The 19,240-nt window shown below is 44.8% G+C and overlaps 2 protein-coding genes across 10 annotated transcripts in view; both read right to left on the bottom strand.

Moving 5' to 3' along the window:
* The window catches only part of TRIM25 (tripartite motif containing 25), a 36,963-nt gene extending 33,810 nt beyond the window's left edge, over positions 1-3,153 (bottom strand). For 2 of the 8 annotated variants that reach the window (XM_027817495.3, XM_043528407.1), the window contains exon 1: positions 2,010-3,144. In XM_027817495.3, the coding sequence (XP_027673296.2) occupies positions 2,010-2,612 (603 nt within the window). In that variant the 5' untranslated portion in view covers positions 2,613-3,144. Of the gene's footprint in view, positions 1-2,009 lie in introns of all 8 variants that reach the window. The other 6 variants (XM_037913461.2, XM_043528408.1, XM_043528409.1 and 3 more) reach the window with 6 other exon arrangements.
* A 1,503-nt stretch (positions 3,154-4,656) lies between these two features.
* COIL (coilin) lies at positions 4,657-19,210 on the bottom strand. Of its 2 annotated transcripts, none has more exons than XM_037913464.2 (8): positions 18,880-19,210; positions 15,737-16,940; positions 15,063-15,149; positions 13,753-13,800; positions 13,034-13,103; positions 11,919-12,007; positions 11,214-11,309; positions 4,657-7,292 (listed from the first exon to the last, which is right to left on the bottom strand). In XM_037913464.2, exons 1-7 carry the CDS (start codon positions 19,197-19,199, stop codon positions 11,217-11,219), a joined length of 1,911 nt encoding a protein of 636 aa, XP_037769392.2. In that variant the 5' UTR covers positions 19,200-19,210; the 3' UTR covers positions 4,657-7,292; positions 11,214-11,216. The 2 variants fall into 2 exon arrangements, with proteins under 2 accessions (XP_037769392.2, XP_037769391.2); XM_037913463.2 differs by having other exon boundaries at positions 11,229-11,309.
* Positions 19,211-19,240: the final 30 nt, after the last annotated feature.

Genomic DNA, 19,240 nt, shown 5'->3' with positions numbered 1-19,240 from the left:
CCCCCCCCCCGAGCCTGAACCCTGCTCGTGGTCCCCCAGGGGGCCCCAGACCCCTGGCTGACAACTGCTGTTCTAAGACTATGTTTCTCAATGACCGGACCGTGGACTGGCATCAGTCCCTGAGATCTCCCTAACACAGTTTAGGAAGACAGCAAACCGGTCCCTGCTATCAAACAGGTTGAGACACACTGTAGATCAGTGGTCACCAACCAGTCAATCCTAGAGGATCTCCCGGTTGATCCTAGAGGATCTCCAGCAGTGCAGCGTGGCTCCCTGCCTGCCCTAGCCCCATGCCGCTCCCGGAAGCAGCCAGCGCAGCCCTGGGGGGCAGGGGTCTCCCCTCCGCATGCTGCTCCTGCCCGCAAGCACCGCCCCCCCAGCTCCATTTGGCCAGGAATGGGGAGTTTTGGCCAATGGGAGCTGCAGGGGCGGTGCTTGCAGAGAGGGGCAGCAGGCAGAGCCTCATGCCCGCCCCACCCCCCAGGGCATGTTGGCTCCTTCTGGATGCAGCATGGGGCCCCGCGGAGCAGGCAGGGAGCCTGCCTTAGCCTTGCTATGACGCCGACCGGGAGCCACCCAAGGTAAGTGCTGCCCGGTGGGAACCTGCACCCCAACCCCCTCCCGGAGCCAGCACCCCACATGCCCTCCTGCACCCCAACACTCTGCCCCAACCCTGAGCCCCTTCCCGGAGCCAGCACCCTACGCTCCCTCCTGCCCCCCAACACTCTGCCCCAGCCCTGACCCTCCTCTCAGAGCCAGCACCCCACAACCCCTCCTGCCCCCCAACACTCTGCCCCAGCCCTGACCCTCCTCTCAGAGCCAGCACCCCACACCCCCTCCTGCCCCCCAACACTCTGCCCCAGCCCTGAGGCTCCTCCCAGAGCCAGCACCCCACGCCCCCTCATGCACCCCAACCCTGAGCCCCTTCCTGGAGCCCTCTCCTGCACCCCATGCCCCCTCCTGCCCCCCAACACTCTGCCCCAGCCCTGACCCTCCTCTCAGAGCCAGCACCCCACACCCCCTCCTGCCCCCCAACACTCTGCCCCAGCCCGGAGCCCTCTCCTGCACCCAAACTCCCTCCCAGAGTCGGCACCCCATGCTCCCTCCTGCACCCCAACCCTGAGCCCCTTCCCGGAGTCAGCACCCCACGCTCCCTCCTGCCCCCCAACACTCTGCCCCAGCCCTGAGGCTCCTCCCAGAGCCAGCACCCCACGCCCCCTCATGCACCCCAACCCTGAGCCCCTTCCTGGAGCCCTCTCCTGCACCCCATGCCCCCTCCTGCCCCCCAACACTCTGCCCCAGCCCTGACCCTCCTCTCAGAGCCAGCACCCCACACCCCCTCCTGCCCCCCAACACTCTGCCCCAGCCCGGAGCCCTCTCCTGCACCCAAACTCCCTCCCAGAGTCGGCACCCCATGCTCCCTCCTGCACCCCAACCCTGAGCCCCTTCCCGGAGTCAGCACCCCACGCTCCCTCCTGCCCCCCAACACTCTGCCCCAGCCCTGAGGCTCCTCCCAGAGCCAGCACCCCACGCCCCCTCATGCACCCCAACCCTGAGCCCCTTCCTGGAGCCCTCTCCTGCACCCCATGCCCCCTCCTGCCCCCCAACACTCTGCCCCAGCCCTGACCCTCCTCTCAGAGCCAGCACCCCACACCCCCTCCTGCCCCCCAACACTCTGCCCCAGCCCGGAGCCCTCTCCTGCACCCAAACTCCCTCCCAGAGCTGGCACCCCTCACCCCCAGGCTCAGCCCAGAGCCCCCTCCCACAGACAGTGAGTGAGCAAAGGAGAGGCTGGGGACGGAGGAAGCGGGGGCCTCGGGGAAGGGCCGGGGCGGACCCTGGGTTACCCTTCCATTCAAAAAGCGATCCCGGTGGCCAAAAGGTTGGCGGCCATAGCTGCGGACGGCCAGGGGGCGGGAAGAGGTCAGATGACAGCGGCGCCACCCCAGCCTAGTGCCCGGGCCAGCGCCGGTCCGCGCACCCCGGCACGGGCCCCTCGCCCTCCTCACCTCCTTCTCCGCCTTGGCCTGCGGCACCGGGCCGGTGAGGCAGGTCCGGTGGCTGACCAGGCAGACGCAGCAGATGCAGCTGGCGTGCTCCCGGCAGAAGAACTCCAGCAGCTTGTTGTGCTCCTGGCACTTCCTCCGCTGCAGGTCGCGCAGCGGCGGGCACAGCGGGTGGTCGCGGAAGGCCGGGCTCTCCTGGTGCGGCCGCAGGTGCTCCAGGCAGAAGGAGGCCATGCAGGTGAGGCAGGTCTTGGCCGCCGCGGCCTCCAGGCAGCTGTCGCAGGCCACCTCGGCGCGGCTGCCGTCCCAGCCCTTCTTCTCCTCGGCCGGGCCCGCGGGCTGGGCGCTCTGGAACTGCTCCACCACCCGGCACAGCACCGTGTTTTTCTGCAGCTCCGGCCGGCGCGGGAAGCTGGCCCGGCACTGCGGGCAGCTGAAGCCCGCCAGGAGGCCGCTCCAGGTGATGTCCAGGCAGGGCCCGCAGAAGTTGTGGCCGCAGGGCGTGGTGACCGGGCTCTCGAAGAGGCTCAGGCAGATGGAGCAGGTGAGCTCCTCTTCCAGCCCGGCCAGGGAGGGCACGGACGGCGCCCGCACTAGCTCCGCCATGGCCGGAGGAGGGTGGGAAACTGCTCCGGCCAGGGCTGTGCGCTCTAGGGTGCACCGAGCATGCTCAGTCACCCGGGGCACCCGCTCCGCAGGCAGCGGGAGAGGCGGGCCTGGGGCGGGAAAGTGAAACTCTCGGAGAGCAGCGGGGTGGCGGTTCCTGGAAATCACGTGGAGGGGGAAAGTTCAGCGCACAGCCAGGCTCTCGAGCAAATCCCTCCCCCACCCCCAGGCGGCAATTTTCCCAAGCAAACCGATGCCACGGCTGGCGGCTGCTTATTCACCCCCGGCCACAGCTCTCGGGGGCAGGGAGCCGCTGGGGCTTAGTTCAGATACAAGTGCCGCCGGGAAGAGGTTTCCTGCCATGTATTGCCCTTCCTCTCCGCTGCACCCTCGCCCCTTTTCAGCTTGGCCGGGGCGACGCTCAAACAAAACTGCTCCGGAGTGCAAGACCTGCAAAGCAGGAAAAGGCCATATAAAGTTGCAAGGCGTTTGCCTGTCCGCGCCCCGTCACACAACATGCAGAGCCACTCGTGCACCGTTGAGAATGAGCTTGGCAGCCCCTTTAAAAAGGCGGCAAATCGCCCGAGTGAAAGATCTACAAAAGCAACAGGAATTTGCGATATATAAAAAAAATTGCAACATGATTTTTTTCACACGTTTTATTGTGAAGTACTCGTTCGATATATATCTTACATTTGTTTTATTTTTAAATAGTCCTTTCACCTTCAGGTCAAAATGGTCAATGCATTTATGCAATTTTTGAAAAAATCAGTATTTCCTGTTGCTACCCCAGATGTCTTCAAAGACAGTCCAGTAGCTCAGTTACTAAATAAAACAAGGTTATGTTGATTCAAAATACAGAAGAGAAAGGCAAATATGTATTTTTATATCCCATGCTATTGCCATACATGACCTAAAAGTCACGCTACACTCACATTAACCAGACCCACAGTAAGGCTCAGATTTACGGTCTAGACCAGCATAGTATTACTAGTATCCTGCCAAAATAACCCTACTTGGCCACTAATATTCTAGTCCACAATACTGCAATCAAATGAAGCCACTGAGACTCCATAAAGGTTCAACGGTCCACCCCATGGATCTGACTGCAGGATTGGGGCCCTAAATAGCTCAAGACTAAGGCTACATTTTAGTCCTGGGTATTTTTAATAAAAGTCATGAACAGGTCATGGGCAGTAAACAAAAATTCACAGCCTGTGACCTATCCATGACTTTTACTGTACTATATACCCCTAACTAAAACCTGGGCCAGGGGCATTGTGGGTGCTGGGAGGTGGCCTGTAACCCCTGCTGGTACTGGGAGAAGGCAAGCGGCAGTGCGTGGCCTGGGACCTCTGCTGGTGCTGGGGAGGGGGTCAGATTGGCAGGGCTAGCAGGCTCCCTACCTGGCTCTGACCGGCATGTCCCTGTGGCTCCTAGGGAGAGGGGCAACCAGGGGGACTCCGTGCGCTGCTCCCGCCACCAGCGCTAGCTCTGCAGGTGCAGCTCCCATTGGCCGGGAACCACTGCCAATGGGAGCTGCAGGGGCAGCACCTGTGGGCGCAGGCAGCACGCAGAGCCCCCCTGGCCCTTCTGCCTAGGAGCTGCAGGGACATGCCAGTAGGAGGCAGGGACTCCCCCCCCCAGATAACCCCCCTTCCCCACAGCCCAACCCCCTGTCCCAGCCCTGAGCCCCTTCCCGCACCCAAACTGCTGCTGCTGGCCCAGGGGCTGCGCGGCTCAGGCAGCCCCTGAACCAGTAGGGCTGCTGCAGAAGTCACAGAGGTCACGGAAAGTCACAGGATCCGTGACTTCCGTGACAGACACACAGCCTTACTCATGACTATATTGCTTGAAATTCACAATTGTTGAACCATTTATCTGCTTGCTGCAATGCTGTGATTTTTTTAAATCTCATTTCAGTCTTTATCCTTATTCTTTTATTATGCTAAACGATTTCATAGGTGGAAAAAATAAGTTTGATTAGGATGAACAGCACAGTACAAATAAATGGCCAATAATGAAGTTCACTTTCATTTTTTTCTGATTATATTTGGATGCTGTCCATTTTCTACACCTGCGTAATTGTCTGTGTAATAAAATAGAAATAGTAACGAAATAGTAATAATACTTTGCACTTCCATTCAAGAATCTCCAAGCATTTTATAAACATTCCTTAACTAGGCCTTACAATACTGTTCTGAGTATGTAGGGGTCACCTCTACAGTGGGAAACAGCAGCTGTACAACAGAGAAAAGGAATACTGCACAACAATTTAGGATTAAAATCATGTACAGCATTGCCAACCCCAAGCATTCAGAAATCATAAGTCAGCCCTCAGAAATCATGAGATTGATTTACAGATTGTGAGATTTAAAAAAAAAAAACACATTTGGACTATTTTTATTTGCCTTCTGGCATTTGCATCTTTACGGTCACATTTTCAAAACTATATCCATAACCATGCGGACTAGAAACTTACTTTTTAAAAAACCCTTAGATTCTGGTGTATTCACTTGACTGCAGAGTTTAGGGCTTAAAAAAAATGCCAAATATTGTGATCCTTGTGATAAAATGTCACGACTTGGCAATACTGCATCTATGCAGTCAAAAGCGCATGAGGCAGTGTTATTACCAAGGTTAGAATTTGAAAGAGAGTAACAATACCTATATTTGCAAAAGGTGGCATGGGATCTTTAACCACCATGGTCAGGTCCTCCATTATAAAACTTTAGAAATCTCCCCTCCCCTCATATAATCCTCTAGCTCAGGGGTTCCCAAACTTGTTCCGCCGCTTGTGCAGGGAAAGCCCCCGCCGGGCCAGGCCGGTTTGTTTACCTGCTGCGTCCGGAGGTTTGGCCGATCGCAGCTCGCTGCTCCAGGCCAATGGGAGCTGCTGGAAGCAGTGGCCAGTACGTCCCTCAGCCCACGCTGCTTCCAGCGTCTCCCATTGGCCTGGAGCAGTGAACCACGGCCACTGGGAGCCGCGATAGGCCGAACCTGTGGACACGGCAAGTAAACAAACCGGCCTGGTCTACCAGGGGCTTTCCCTACACAAGCGGCGGAACAAGTTTGGGAACCACTGCTCTAGCTCCATGCTGGGACTGGTTCAGTGCTGACTCAAAAGGAAGGGTGCCACTTATAAATTCCTAATAGCTCTTCATGTGAGAAATGAGCAAACTGACTAGGACAGTCTAAGAATAGATCAAGAACTTCCCCTACTCCCTGAGTCAAGCACTATATTTTTGGTTTGAGAGTAGCAGCTGTGTTAGTCTGTATCCGCAAAAAGAAAAGGAGTACTTGTGGCACTTAGAGACTAACAAATTTATTTGAGCATAAGCTTTCGTGAGCTACAGCTCACTTCATCGGATGCAGTGAGCTGTAGCTCACAAAAGCTTATGCTCAAATAAATGTGAGTCGCTAAGGTGCCACAAGTACTCCTTTTTCTTTTTACTATATTTTTGTGCTTTCTGCATTTCTGGTTTGTGGAGATCATGAAAACTCATCAGAGGCCACTTTGATGTCTGACTCTACTGAAACCCTGATGTTCTGGAAAGCTCATGGGAGTTTTATCTCCTAAACTGTCCCATCAGATTTCTAAACCAAAAAGATCTGGATAATTTTGTGGTGCTTATGCAAATCAAATTGGACTTCTGACTCTACTGGGGTTTGGCCATTCCTGCTCCAATGACTGTCCTGCTTGGTCCATCCTATCACATCATTCAGATCAGCCTACACTCACATTCTCTGTGTACACTGATAACAGCTGCTGCAGCTGTGTATTATTGAGCTTTATCTGAATGCGCAAACAGTGAGTAACAAACAATGCATGCAGGGTTGAGTCACTGACAAAGTTACAGTGCACTTTTCCATGCTATGGCCCACTCCTGTGATTAAGAAATGAGCTATTGTTTATGCTGTATTCATAAAGGACCAGGGATACCAAGGTGTGCATATAGAAGCTGTTTCAATATAAATCTATCAGGAGCATATTTTCCCCAAACCAACTGTTATTAAACCAATTATGTAGAAAACAAAAAAGAGAGAAATAGCTTTACAATACTTTTCAACAGCTCATAACTTTTGACTAACTCTGCCCAGTACCTAAACCAGCCAGCACTACCACACAGGAAACCCAGGTTCAATTTCCAGATATGACAGCTGTCCCTATAGGGCTAGCTGTAAGCTGTGAAAGACAGAAGCCCTGTTTCTCAGATGCACTAGAGCTGCTTTGCATTACTGCACTGATGCACAGAGGCCTGAAAGATGGTGGAGCCAACCACAGGAGGATCAATCTAGCACAGAGGAATGGTACAAGAGACACAGAATTACTACAGTGGATTCCGTGCTACCATCCCCTCTCCTGGCTGTCAAGGTACTGGGCTTTCATGGATCTCAGTGATTCCCCCACTGCAGTTAATAGCCAGGATGAAATTAGTGTAGCCCTAAGCTGCTGTAAATTATGCTGGGAAAGTGCACAGCCAGTAATCCATGCCTAGCATTTCAAATACATCCCAGTGGTTAGCATTGTAATTCATATAGATGCTTTTTCTTAAATTCTATTTAAGACAGAGGTCTAAGTGAACCTGCATTGAGAGCTGCTGATTTTCCAATTTACATATGATTAAAAAATACATTAGCGGGGGACACTGGTGTTTCCATCTGTAGCTGGTCAGGGACCTGCAAGAGAGGAAAAGAAATCTCATAAAGCCTGAGAAAAAGTGGTTAATTTGTAACAATGAATCCTTACAATAAAATCTCTTAAGTGTTTTTGAAGACTGAATCACATATACATTATCACTGCGAGCTTAGGGCTATCTATATGGATTTTACCTCAACAACTAGAATTGCACCAGCACGATTTATCTTGCATGAACTATCAGGAAATGAGGAATTATTTAGTGGACTTCGTTTTCTTGCTTAGTAATATGGGTGCTGACCTTGCACTGAATATCAATGGCTTCTCATTGGGGTTCTGCATGGGCACACAGCCTTGCTCATGTAGATGCAGCAGCATGATCAGGGCCTTAATACGGTTGCCCAGAAAAATTAAGATATTTTTACATTTTAGTTTAGCATCTGAACACAAGATGGTTGAGAAATGGAAGTGGATAGAGATTTAAAAAAAAAAAAACCACTGTTGAAGAGAATTCAATGCCTGTAACCCTTTGGTTTGTAGCCAGCACTCTAACAGTATTATGAATGTAATAGAACATACAGGCTTCTGGCAAGAACAAAGAAACATGCCACTTTCCTAAAGAATTTGCAGATCCAGTATTAGCACAAATAGCTGGAGTACAGCTTATATGCATGTACATCTCCTGAGAAGTGGATTAGGCGTCAGAACCTTAAAATAGTGTAGACAAGAAAAGTGTCAAAGCGTTGAGAGTAATTTTACTCCTCCCAATTGCTAAAATTTTATTGTTCAAAGGAACATCATCTTAATTATTTCTGTCGATACCAATTTAAGGATGGGACCTCCACTTCTCGATTTTTTTAATGTCTTAGGGGACACTGGAGTCTAAAGATAAGCAAAATAGTCATCACTGATGGAACAAAGAAAGAAAGAAAGAAAAGGAAGCAATGACTATTTCAGTTACTATCTCTTCTGTTATATCTCACTTGTGGAGAGTTTAACATAGATTATTACACTTTTAAGAGTGAGTCTGCCTCTGGTAGGAACATTCTTCACCAGGTAAATTGTGACCAAAATAGATTATTCCTCCAAATCATTAATGAATTGAACCTTAGTAGATATTAGATAACTAAGACAGTTTACAGCTGGGCAGAGGGATTTTGTTTGAGTCAGAGAGTCCTATTTGGTTTATCATAGATAACCTATATATGGGCAGACATAAGTGATCTTAACTAAGTCCTATGAAAGGGAAACAAGTATTCAGTTATTTAAAAGAAGCCATTCAAGAATTAAATTAGTAATGTTTCTTATAGGTCCACCACTCAAGGAGTGGTCTTGAGGCAGTCAAATTAATTAAAATTAAGAATCTTTAGTTTCACTTTAAATCCCATTACGTCTGTTTTATTCAAGGTTATCTTATGTTTCCCCTCCAAAAGGATATAGTCCAACCATTTCAGTGTTTAGCATGGAAAGTTGTTACTTCATCAAATTATGTCTTTTCAATATCCCATTAAAATAATTTCAAAAAGAATTTTAATTATTCAATTGGCAATGCTTTTGGAAACCATAAAAACTGTTTTCCAAACTTTTCAAAAATATACATTCATCCATCAATTCTCTCTCACTTCAGCTAATCCAGCCTGGAGTTGAGACTCCTCCATACTTTTGTTCTAAGCTTACCCCACTCTGAAGTTGTGTGAGGAAACTGTTAGTCCCAAAAATTAAGTTTTAGAATGGAATCTTCTACTAAACACTATGCATTATACAAAATAAGACTTCGCCACTTCCCCTATAGTCTACAATCAAAAACAATGTAGTATTGTACCAGTGCATGCAAGAATGTAAAAGTGACATTAATTAGTAACTGACTACATGCCAACCTTTAAAAACTGTTTTGAAAATATCAGCCCAGGCGCACCATCTGGTCACCATCTTTTGATGTGATTTTGAATGGCAGGGGAGAGGGCAGATATTTGACTTGCTAGTCAACAAAATACTACTCCCAAGTGGGCAGAATTTTGTAAAGCTGGAATATTTTGATTTACATTGGTCAATTTTAGAGATATACAAGATGCAAGGCAATTGCAGATGCAGAAAAAATGAAATCTTAAAAACTATAATAATCCAAGGTGTTTAATATCTAGGTACATTACATGTTTCCTCAGTAGCTGTCAAAATAGAACTATAATAGGACTTTGTACAAATTCTGTATTCACTTAATTGAAATTTAGTCTATTCAAACAACATTGTTTCATACCAACTGACTTGATTTGTGCTTGTTGAGGGATTTGGTGGACTATAAAAACAAGACTCTTATAGTAATGAAATATTCTGCAATACTGCCACCCAGAGGCCAAATACAATTAGTAAAGGTGTATCTTCAAAAACCTTCTGTCTACGTACTTATACTTCTATTTTTATTCATGATACATTGTGTGTCACATTCAGCTGTAGAATGGGGAATATGGATCTTGGGTCTGTTGCACAAAATACATGTTAAATCTCAGGACTACTGTGTTAGCAGATGACATTTCTGCTATAAGATATTGCAAAATGTTTCCATTTAAATAAACTGTTTGCAATTCTTTCGCAGAAATGAAAAACAAATCAGCAGTTACCTAAAAACACAAACTTTTGGGGATAAAACTTATTTGGCTAAAAAATATCTTACTAGTATTTTTTATTTATGGTTTCAGTTCTCAATTAAATATAGTTTTTCATTTATTCATTATCCCATTTTCTAAATTTTAAAAAAGTTAATATTGCAACACAAAACAATGCCAAATGAAAAATAACCAAAAAATATTTGAACTGATCATGTAGAATGTTAACATATTTTTGTATGTCCTGTATTTACACAATAAAAAAAAAAAAACTTAAAAGAATAATTGTAAATTTACACAATGTTATAATATAGATAAGACAAGTTCCCTAACCCAAATAGAGTACAAATCTAGATAAGAAGCCTATGACACAGACAGTATTTCAGGAGTCTGTTGTACCTAGCTGTTTTCTTATGTCTTATACTTAAGATTATGAGGTCTTTGAGACAAGGATCATCTTTGTGTCTATGTGCCATTGTGCTAAGCAACATACAATCAGCCCTCCTAGGTGCTACCACAATATCAATAATAGTGAAAAAAGCAACAACCGAGTATTACTAGAAGATACTGAATGAGGTGGGATTTAAGGAGGAAAGAAAGGGTACTCGGCACAGGACACTGAAACTGATCTACACAAAGGGCATCAGAACAGTTTTTTAAAGAAGTGCATACAGATTAATTTAATACACATAGGAACTGCCTAGAAGTGTTGGACTCCAGTGTTCTAGTCCTTGTTCTGCCACTTGCTTTACATATGGTTTTCAATTTTGCCATCTGCAAGGGGAGGATACCTACCTACCTCTCAGGGGTATGAAGCCCTTTGAGATGTTCAGATGCAATGTGCTATGGAACTGCAAGAAACAGCATTTATGCCAAGCCTTGCAGCAGTGGAGGAAGATAGCACACTGAGAAGTGGAGTATGTGTTTTGTTAGCTATCGAACTTGTGATGAATTATAAATGTTGTTTTAAGTTCTCCTTACAGTAAGTTATCTTTGTATTGTTGTTATATTGCTATACCCTTACAGAGAATAAACTTAACTGGAGCTAATGTTTTTAAAAGAATTCCTGTATTTCACATCCATGAGCAAGCAATTCCTAAGTATGTAACTCATGGCTGTTTGGCAGAAAAACTGCTGTTTTATTAAAAACAATTTTAAAAAGAGAGGCAAATGTACTTTTCTATATTAAATACACCAAAATTGCCTTTGAAAAACTTATTTATAGTTCCTTATACACAGTTTCATTTTTAAATTATTTATTAAAAAACATCCAGTGCATTTGCTGTCTTCAAAACCAAAAGGAAGTACTTCACAAAACAGTGTGTCCATACAACTATTTACACATATGGAAAATGAGTTCACATCTTAGAGTTTTACGTTCTCGGTGGTCGATTCATTAGTAGGAGAAGGTTCAACAATCAGTCTTGGTTCAATCAGTGCATCCCAGCTTTCAGTTATCTGAAACAAACATGTAAAATATTTAGCATGGAGAGGAACAGATGAGAATTTCTTTTATTGTCTATATTTGTGCTAAGAAGATACATATCAGCTGCTCATCTATACAAGAACATTACTAAACAAGAACTACTGTATTGTACAAAGATCTGTATGGTGAATCCCTACTCTGCTTTTCTGCTTTCCCAATACACACAGAATTCCACTGACATCAGCAAAGATCCACACATGTAGGGAGAGTAAAATACCAGATGAATAGACAAACTTGTAAAAACTGAAATATGCTAGACATAATATTGAATTCTGTTACATTAAGAAAAAAAGTCTTCAAAAAATTTTGTTCAGTGAATTGCGTATATACATCTATACACCTGTGTAGCTACTAAATAAGGTATAATGTTGAAGTAATGATTGCTATAAATATACACCAATCACTATAAAGAAGCAATTATTTCTTTTTTGTTTTCGCTCATTTTCATTGAGATGCATTGACAATAAGAAATCTCATTAAAACAAGTAAGTTCCTTACCGGCAATGAAGTGTCACATACAACTGATAATATTTCAGCTGTGCATAGCACAAGGCCAAGCACTTTAAAGAATATTAACACACCTTTGTATCCTGAGAAACAGCATATTCTATCACTTCAGCTCCATCTGCAGACTCGTACACCAGATCAAACTTTCCTGGCTCTTTCACCACTTAAATAAGAAAAAAACGTGATTTCCTTGTAGTTTTATATAAATGTAAAAGTAAGCATTATTTGTATAATATTTAAAAACTAGTCAAGTTCATTTATTTAATCAGAAATACACATTACAACAAACACTGATACAATCACTCACTCCCCAGGGGTTCAATGAAGCAGTTGAGCAGTAATGACCATACACTACTCTGTGTTTATACTACACTGTATCACACTATACAGTATCAACTCATTAACCTAATTTGTTTGCGGTAGGGACCCATTTGTCACTGTTCAATTCTACACTGCATATAACTGGTATATATGTATCAGAGATAGGTGACCTAGTTCAACCCCTTCCAAATTACAATACAGGTATCTAGTTAAGACCACACAGTAAAATCCAGTAAAAAGTCAACATTTGCCAACTCAGTCACAAATCTCTCCTGATTTAAGTATAAGGAAAAACTCTGTCAAACTCAGATGTGTGGCAGCTGTTGATAAATGCTGGTTGTTAAATGGCAACCATTATACTTGCATTCAGAATTTCGATCAATTATTTGAGGTGCACTCCATTATTTGGTGTAGGACTAAGTCCTTACAAAGTAAAGTCAAAGGCAAACCTATTGACTTCAAAGGACTTGGCCCTAAAATTTCTTCCATTCACAAGCATATGTCTATTCCATTTATTTTCATTTAACATTTTAATCTTTCAGATGATACAGTGCAGTTCCAATGGGACATTGTTCACTTTCTAGTACAACTCAAAGTGAACTTTGTATGCATGATGCCACACCTGACAGGTCATTCGAGTATCCAAACCTGCTTGGCTATATGTACAACCAACTTCAAGACAGCAAGCAAGTACCATGGATTTGCTGTATTAACATATTTTAATCTGTGGGAAATTTTATGAAGTTTGAGGTAATGCTGAAGAAATGTGTCTGAAAAATTGTAATATATCGTCTTACAGATGTTTACCACCGCAGCAGAAATGACTTTAGATATTTACATACTGACTTCTGGAGTTACATATACTTGCCTGCCGAAGATGAAAGAATCTCAAGCTCTAGCTGTTTGTTATCAGCATTCCAACTGATTATTTTTCCCTCCTTCAAAAAAACAACAAAAATGGTCCTATGGTGAAGCATAGCAAATTTGACAAGCACTGTATTTCATATTGCATTACAAGGATATGCTTGAACGCAGCCAGAGCACATATTTCTATTTGAAGAAGTCTTTTGGCCAGTTCTGAAAAATCTGTGCAAGTATTAAACAATTAACTTTAAAAAGTTTTAAATGAGCTGAAATTACTAATACCAATAAACCCCAAATCTTGTATTGTTACATTAATCCGCAGTGACTGTGGCAATCAGTCAGCTATAAACCAAGTTTTCTTTGAAACTGCTGCAAAGGTTTATTTTTAATAATTCCATGAAATGTCTTGACAACTTCGAACAAATGTGCCGTGTCTTTCAATGTTCTTTTGCATCCAGAAGCTTGGAATTTTTCCTCACATTTTAAATTGTTTGCTCTTAAATCAGCAGTATTGTTTGCATGTGTTTTTCTAATTACAACACTAATACTTTGAATAGTTTTGTATTTTGTAATTATTTTTTATTTATATTGGAAATAGTCTGCATGGTAACAGGAGAAGTGGGGGGGAAATACACAATGCACAGAATTATAAAATATCTAAGACCCCCCCAAAATCTTGTCTTACCCACTATAGTATTATACATGCATTTTTGGAAAAAATACCTTGTAGTCAGATACTTCAGGAGTGTAATTGTCAGTTAATTCCAAAAGCTGTTAAAAGAAAAATATAAATCATTAAAAGACGTGAAAAATTATATCTCCTGCTTCTGGCCCTTGCTGACGCCACTTACTATCCAGCCTGGGCCCTATCACTGAGGTGAAGTGCATAAGAGCTATGCATTCTGCTCCTAGACCCTAATGCTTGCCCCAACTAGTATTTCATAACTGATTGCTCCAGTGGCTTTCCATTCAGCTTGGGCTTCAAGAAGAGATCACTGTGACTCCAGCTTCCGCAGCACCAGTGATGGTTTTCGTTATTTTTGATTTGGGAAATGAAGTAGCATTATTTTTATAGCAAGGTTTGTGATGATCTCACATAAACATCATACAGAGAGAAACAGTAACTTAAGAGGATTTTCATAGTGACTTCGTTTACGTGTGTGTGAAGCACTTCTCTCTGGGGTGGTCTTTAAGGAGTTGTTTGTATCACAACAGCTTTTCCAGGGAAAAGAGAGGCATTCTGGGAAGGTTCCAAGTCAGCTTGATTAACTGAGGCTTGACTCAGGTGGTCCGAGGGAAGGATCCATTATACAGATTTGTCTAGGAATTCCTACTGAAATTGAGGGGGAGATGGAGATATGACATTTCTTTGCTTATGTTGTCGTTTTATTAAGTTAAAACAAAATAAACTTAAATGCACCAGTTCCAAAGCTTTCTAAAATAGAGGCATCAATTGATTGCCTTCAAGTTGTGTCTTTAGAGTAAGACAATTTGAAAATATACACACAATCAAAACTATAGCAGGTTCTTTTATTCAAGAAAATACTTGGTTAGAGAGATGAATGAATGATTTTAGAGCTACTTGCAAATACAAGACATACCAAAAGGCTTAGAGGGCTTTGAACCAGTCAGAGTTTCAGATTTCTTATAAAAAGATTTAGACGAAAATGTCATTCACTGACAAAGGTGAAAAAGGGTTCTTTGGATACCCAGTTCTTATGCTAAGGGTTGAAGACCTAACTTTATAGTTCATCTGGAAAGGTTGTGATGTCAATCCTAGTAGGACCCATTTTTCCTCATCTAACTTACAAGCTAGGGGAACCAAGGTTAACTGCATATCAGGATAAATGCAAACATATTGTCTGATACTTCTAGAGCAAAAGTCACTAAATAATGCAAGTTTGAACATTGCAAAATTTTTGGATGTCACAGCTAAAGTAGCTGTGTTATATCCTGCAAAATGTATTATACTGGTACATCTGAAAGAGATCTGAGCCATATGACTAACGCTATATATTTTAGGATTTCCTTACCTTAAAGGCAATTTTTTCCCCTACTTGTGGAGGAGCAGCTAATAGAGGTAGTACACTATATTCCCTCTTTGGAACTTCCACTGGATTCTGTGAAATAAACATTAAGCCCATTGATTCAGTTACTTAATTAACAAAAGCAATATTAATGCTGTATGAAAAAACTCTGAGAAAATCCAACACACAAACCAGCATCCAACCCAAAAGGTAGAGCACAAGCTATGTGTATAATGTAAAACAACAGTATTTTACAAACACTTGTTCAGGATGTGAGTTAGCTGGCCTTCCTGTATGAACAGTACAATTGTATTCTTTACATTGGTCTTATTCTTATTTTTTTTGTTTTGTTTTTACAATTTATGCTCATTTGATGTGAGAGGCAGTGTTCCCTGGTGGGTGGAGCACTCAGTTGGACCTCACAAGACCTGAGTTCTATTCCCAGTCCTGGCACTTGGGTTGGGTGACCTTGGGCAAATCACCTCTCTTCTCTGTGCTTCAATTTCCTATCTGTAAAATGGGCATAATGATACCGACCTTCTTTGTTAAGTGCGTTGAGATGCGTGACATAAGAGCTAGTGATATTACCGTGTTTTTGTATATGCAATTACTAAAATTTTAGTAAGAAAACTATAAATTTTAAAATTAAATGTGTTATGAGGACATAAATAGTCACCCACCTGGATAACAACTGAAGTGTTTGTTGCTGCTTCATTTAACTGCTGCTCTTTCTGGCTTTCACGGCCGTAGTTGAAGAAGAAGCTATTGCTTTCTCCTCGGCTTCGACCTCGACCCCGGCCCCGGCCTCGGATCATCCCACGACACCCACGGCCCCTATTTCCTCTCCAGAAGAAGTTATCCTCTCCTCTTCCAAGTCCCCTTCCAAAACTGCTAGGGTTTACAGTTGGTCCTTGATTGCTAGTTGGCAACTGTTTATCACCATTTCTTACTACGGATTTATTGAAGCCAACATTTGCTATGGGCTTTTTAATAACAAATGTCTCTGAATCTGAACTATCAGACTTTGAAGAGGATGTCTTTGCCTTGGGGGACTTTGACATAATGTTCACAATTGGTGGATTTTTAGGCAGCAATTTTCTCTTTGAGTTACTGCTTTGCTCCTCCTCTTCCATACTAGAGTCAGAATCTGAACTCGAGGACTGGGGTTTAGCTTTTTTACTAATTGCAGTCTTAGGGGAATTTTCATCTTTAGACTTGGCAGTAACTTTACTAGCAGTAACAGTTTTTATAGCAGAATTTGCAACAAGTTGGGATTTGTCTCTGTGTACGGTGGCTGCCACAGGTTTATGTGAGGATTTATTTTGTTTCATATCCATTACACTGTCAGATGATGTGCTGGAGGAATCAGAATCTAAAATTCCCCCTTTTTTTTTGCTGGACTGGGCTGCAATGTTTTTTACTGTGCTACTTTTACTAGGACTCAGAAGGAAACTGTTGTTGGCCTTTTCTAAGACAGTCTTTCCTCTAGCTGCCCTTATCTTTCTCTGCTTAGCATCCTTTCTTTCTTGCTCCAGCTCTTTCTCCCCCTCCAACTTTTTTTTAAGCTTTTTGGACTCATCAAGACCACTGTCCTCCTTACCTCCTGTGATACCATTTCTTCCATTCACCTCTTCTTTTCTTTTTCTTTTCTTGGACTTTTTCCAAGAGTCTTGAACATTTACAGAGTCCTCTTCCTTACAAGAAAGATGTTCAGAGTTCTGTTTCTTCTTCTTCTTTTTCCTTCTGTGTCTGTCATCTTCACTTTTAGACTCCCCCTCCTCTTCCAACTTTTGCCTGTGCCTTTTTCTCTCTTTTCTTGATGAATAAGTGATACCGTTACCCAACTCATCACAAATATCTGTAACAACCTCTTCCAATTTAACTCTGAAAAAGACAGAGAAACCAGCATTCAGTATAACTAGCAAATTAATATTCCTTCCTACATATTGAGTTTGAAATAGTTATTAGATTATTGTCTTTTAGAAATGAGGATGTCACAGCTATTCACTTAGCAGCTAAGGAATATTATCTTAGTAGATGAGGAGATGCACCTATAAATCTCCCAACAAGTTATGCCACCAGGGACTAAACTAGCTGCCATCAAACAGCCTAAAATCCCCCTATGCTCACTGGTGGGGGGAGGGGCACAGACAGTGCGCACACACTGCAGCATGTCCCTGTTGCTTGAGGGGACCACATGCCAGTGCAGATGCCATGGAGTAGGGGAACTCAGTGGGAAGTCTGCAGGGAACATGCTTTCCTCCAGTACCTAAGAAGCCTTGTCTTGCACCCCAGATTTCCTCTAGCCACACTTGTCAAACTTTAGGTGTTTGGTCTGAGGCACAGGCTGTAGTAGGAAGAGAGCCCTGAGACATAAGCCCTTGTATCAAAGACCTGCTATGAGACAAAACCTGCTCACAAAATCTGACAAAAACAGGGCTGATATTGCAGAAATACACATTCCTAAGAAGTGTTAGTCACAAAGTACTCACGCAAACACATTCCGATATCAGTGGTACCAGAACATCCCGATATCAGGAATGCTACAAAAACATTCCCCAAGGATAACAGGAACACACTGACCCCTCCTAAAAGATAAGGTCAGGAAGAGAGTACGTAATAAAAACGTTTTGATCCAACCAATGTGTACAAGGTGATGTGTGATAACTACCCACGTCAGGGAGCCATAACTAACTATGTCAAATGGGCAGTACTAACTTGTTTGTATCAGAATATAAAGATGTATCTCAGAGGGAGTATCTTTGTCTAGCCTAGGAAGGAACGGAAAGTCCCGCCATTCACTGAGCTGGTCCACTGTTACAGGCATACATGTATTTAGTGGTCCGGTAGAGTCTGCGGGATACTAGTACCGTGCTTGGTCAACAATAAACCTGGCTGAGTGCCTTCGTCCCTTAATGAATCTTGTGGGCATTGGGCGGTTTGCAAAAGGTTTGTCGTGCCAGCTGTCTGCACAGGGCTGGGGCAGCACACAGAGGGAACACACACACGCAGCCAAATATCTGTCAACATCTAACCACACAGGCTTTGTGGGACATTGCAGGCTTGCCTCCAAAATCTCAAGATTTTAAGGGTATGTCCAGGCAACAATAAAGATGGTTTTCAAAGAGAGCTGAAGCTAGGCTACAATATGACCTATTGACATGATTTTAAAGGTATTAAAAGGCGTCTGTACAAGGGGAAGAGGGTGTTCCAAATCATGTTAGCTAACTATTTTCAGAAACAGGTTTTCCCACCACTCGGCAAGAGCAGAGGGGGCAGCCATGAAAGTAGAGGTGCGAACCCTCCAGGATTGGCCTGGAATCGCTGGGCATTAAAGATTAATCTTTAATTAAGGATTATGTCATGTGATGAAATCTCCAGGAATACATCCAAGCAAAACTGGCAACCCTACAGGAAAGCAACACTGCAGGGAACGGAGGAGGTGCAGAGCGACGGCTCCTGGCCCGCCTCGCTGGAAAGCGGAGATTTGAGCCTCGAGGCCCACGCTCCTCCAGCCACGTGGGGGACGGCCGAGTTTCCTAATAGTAATAATAATAATAATAAAAAAACCCTCTCTTACGCCTCCATTTTTCAGTCCCAGACGAAAGCATCACCTTGGGCCAAGGGATCCTAGGCAGAAACGTCACGAGCGTCTATCTCCCACGGGGGCAACTGAACCCTGGCCAGAGGTGCCCCCACCAGGGTTCGCTGCCCTTCCCTCCCCCCGCCGCCTGAGGGAGTCTCGCGCCCCCCCCCGCTAACTGAGAAAGTCTCGCGCCCCCCCGCCCCCGCTACCTGAGGCGCGCGCTCCCGTCCCCGATACCTGAGGGAGTCGTTGTCCCGCACCAGGCGCGCGCTCTCGGTCGGCGGCAGCAGCGCCCCCTCCAGGAAGAGGCTGAGCTGAGCCCGGCGGCTGAAGCCGAACTTTTCCCGGATAAGGCTGATGAGGTCGGTGACCAGGCGCACTTGGCTGGGCTCCAGCAGCAGCCAGCACAGCGAACATCCCGGGCTCCCCGGCGGTGGGTAGTCGAAGAGCAGCCGGAGCCGCACGGGGCCCCCTCCACCGGCCACCGCCATCTTGGACACGGAGGCCGGAGAGGGGAAGGGGGTGCTACGGTGCCCCACGCGGGACAAGAGAGGCATCACTCCGACGCCACCTGTCGGCAGCAGCGGCGAACTGCAGC

Source organism: Chelonia mydas, chromosome 14, assembly GCF_015237465.2.
Source record: "Chelonia mydas isolate rCheMyd1 chromosome 14, rCheMyd1.pri.v2, whole genome shotgun sequence".
Lineage (NCBI taxonomy): Eukaryota > Metazoa > Chordata > Testudines > Cheloniidae > Chelonia > Chelonia mydas.
The sequence above is the reverse complement of the archived record's forward strand: the minus strand, read 5'-3'. Positions and strand labels throughout refer to the sequence as shown.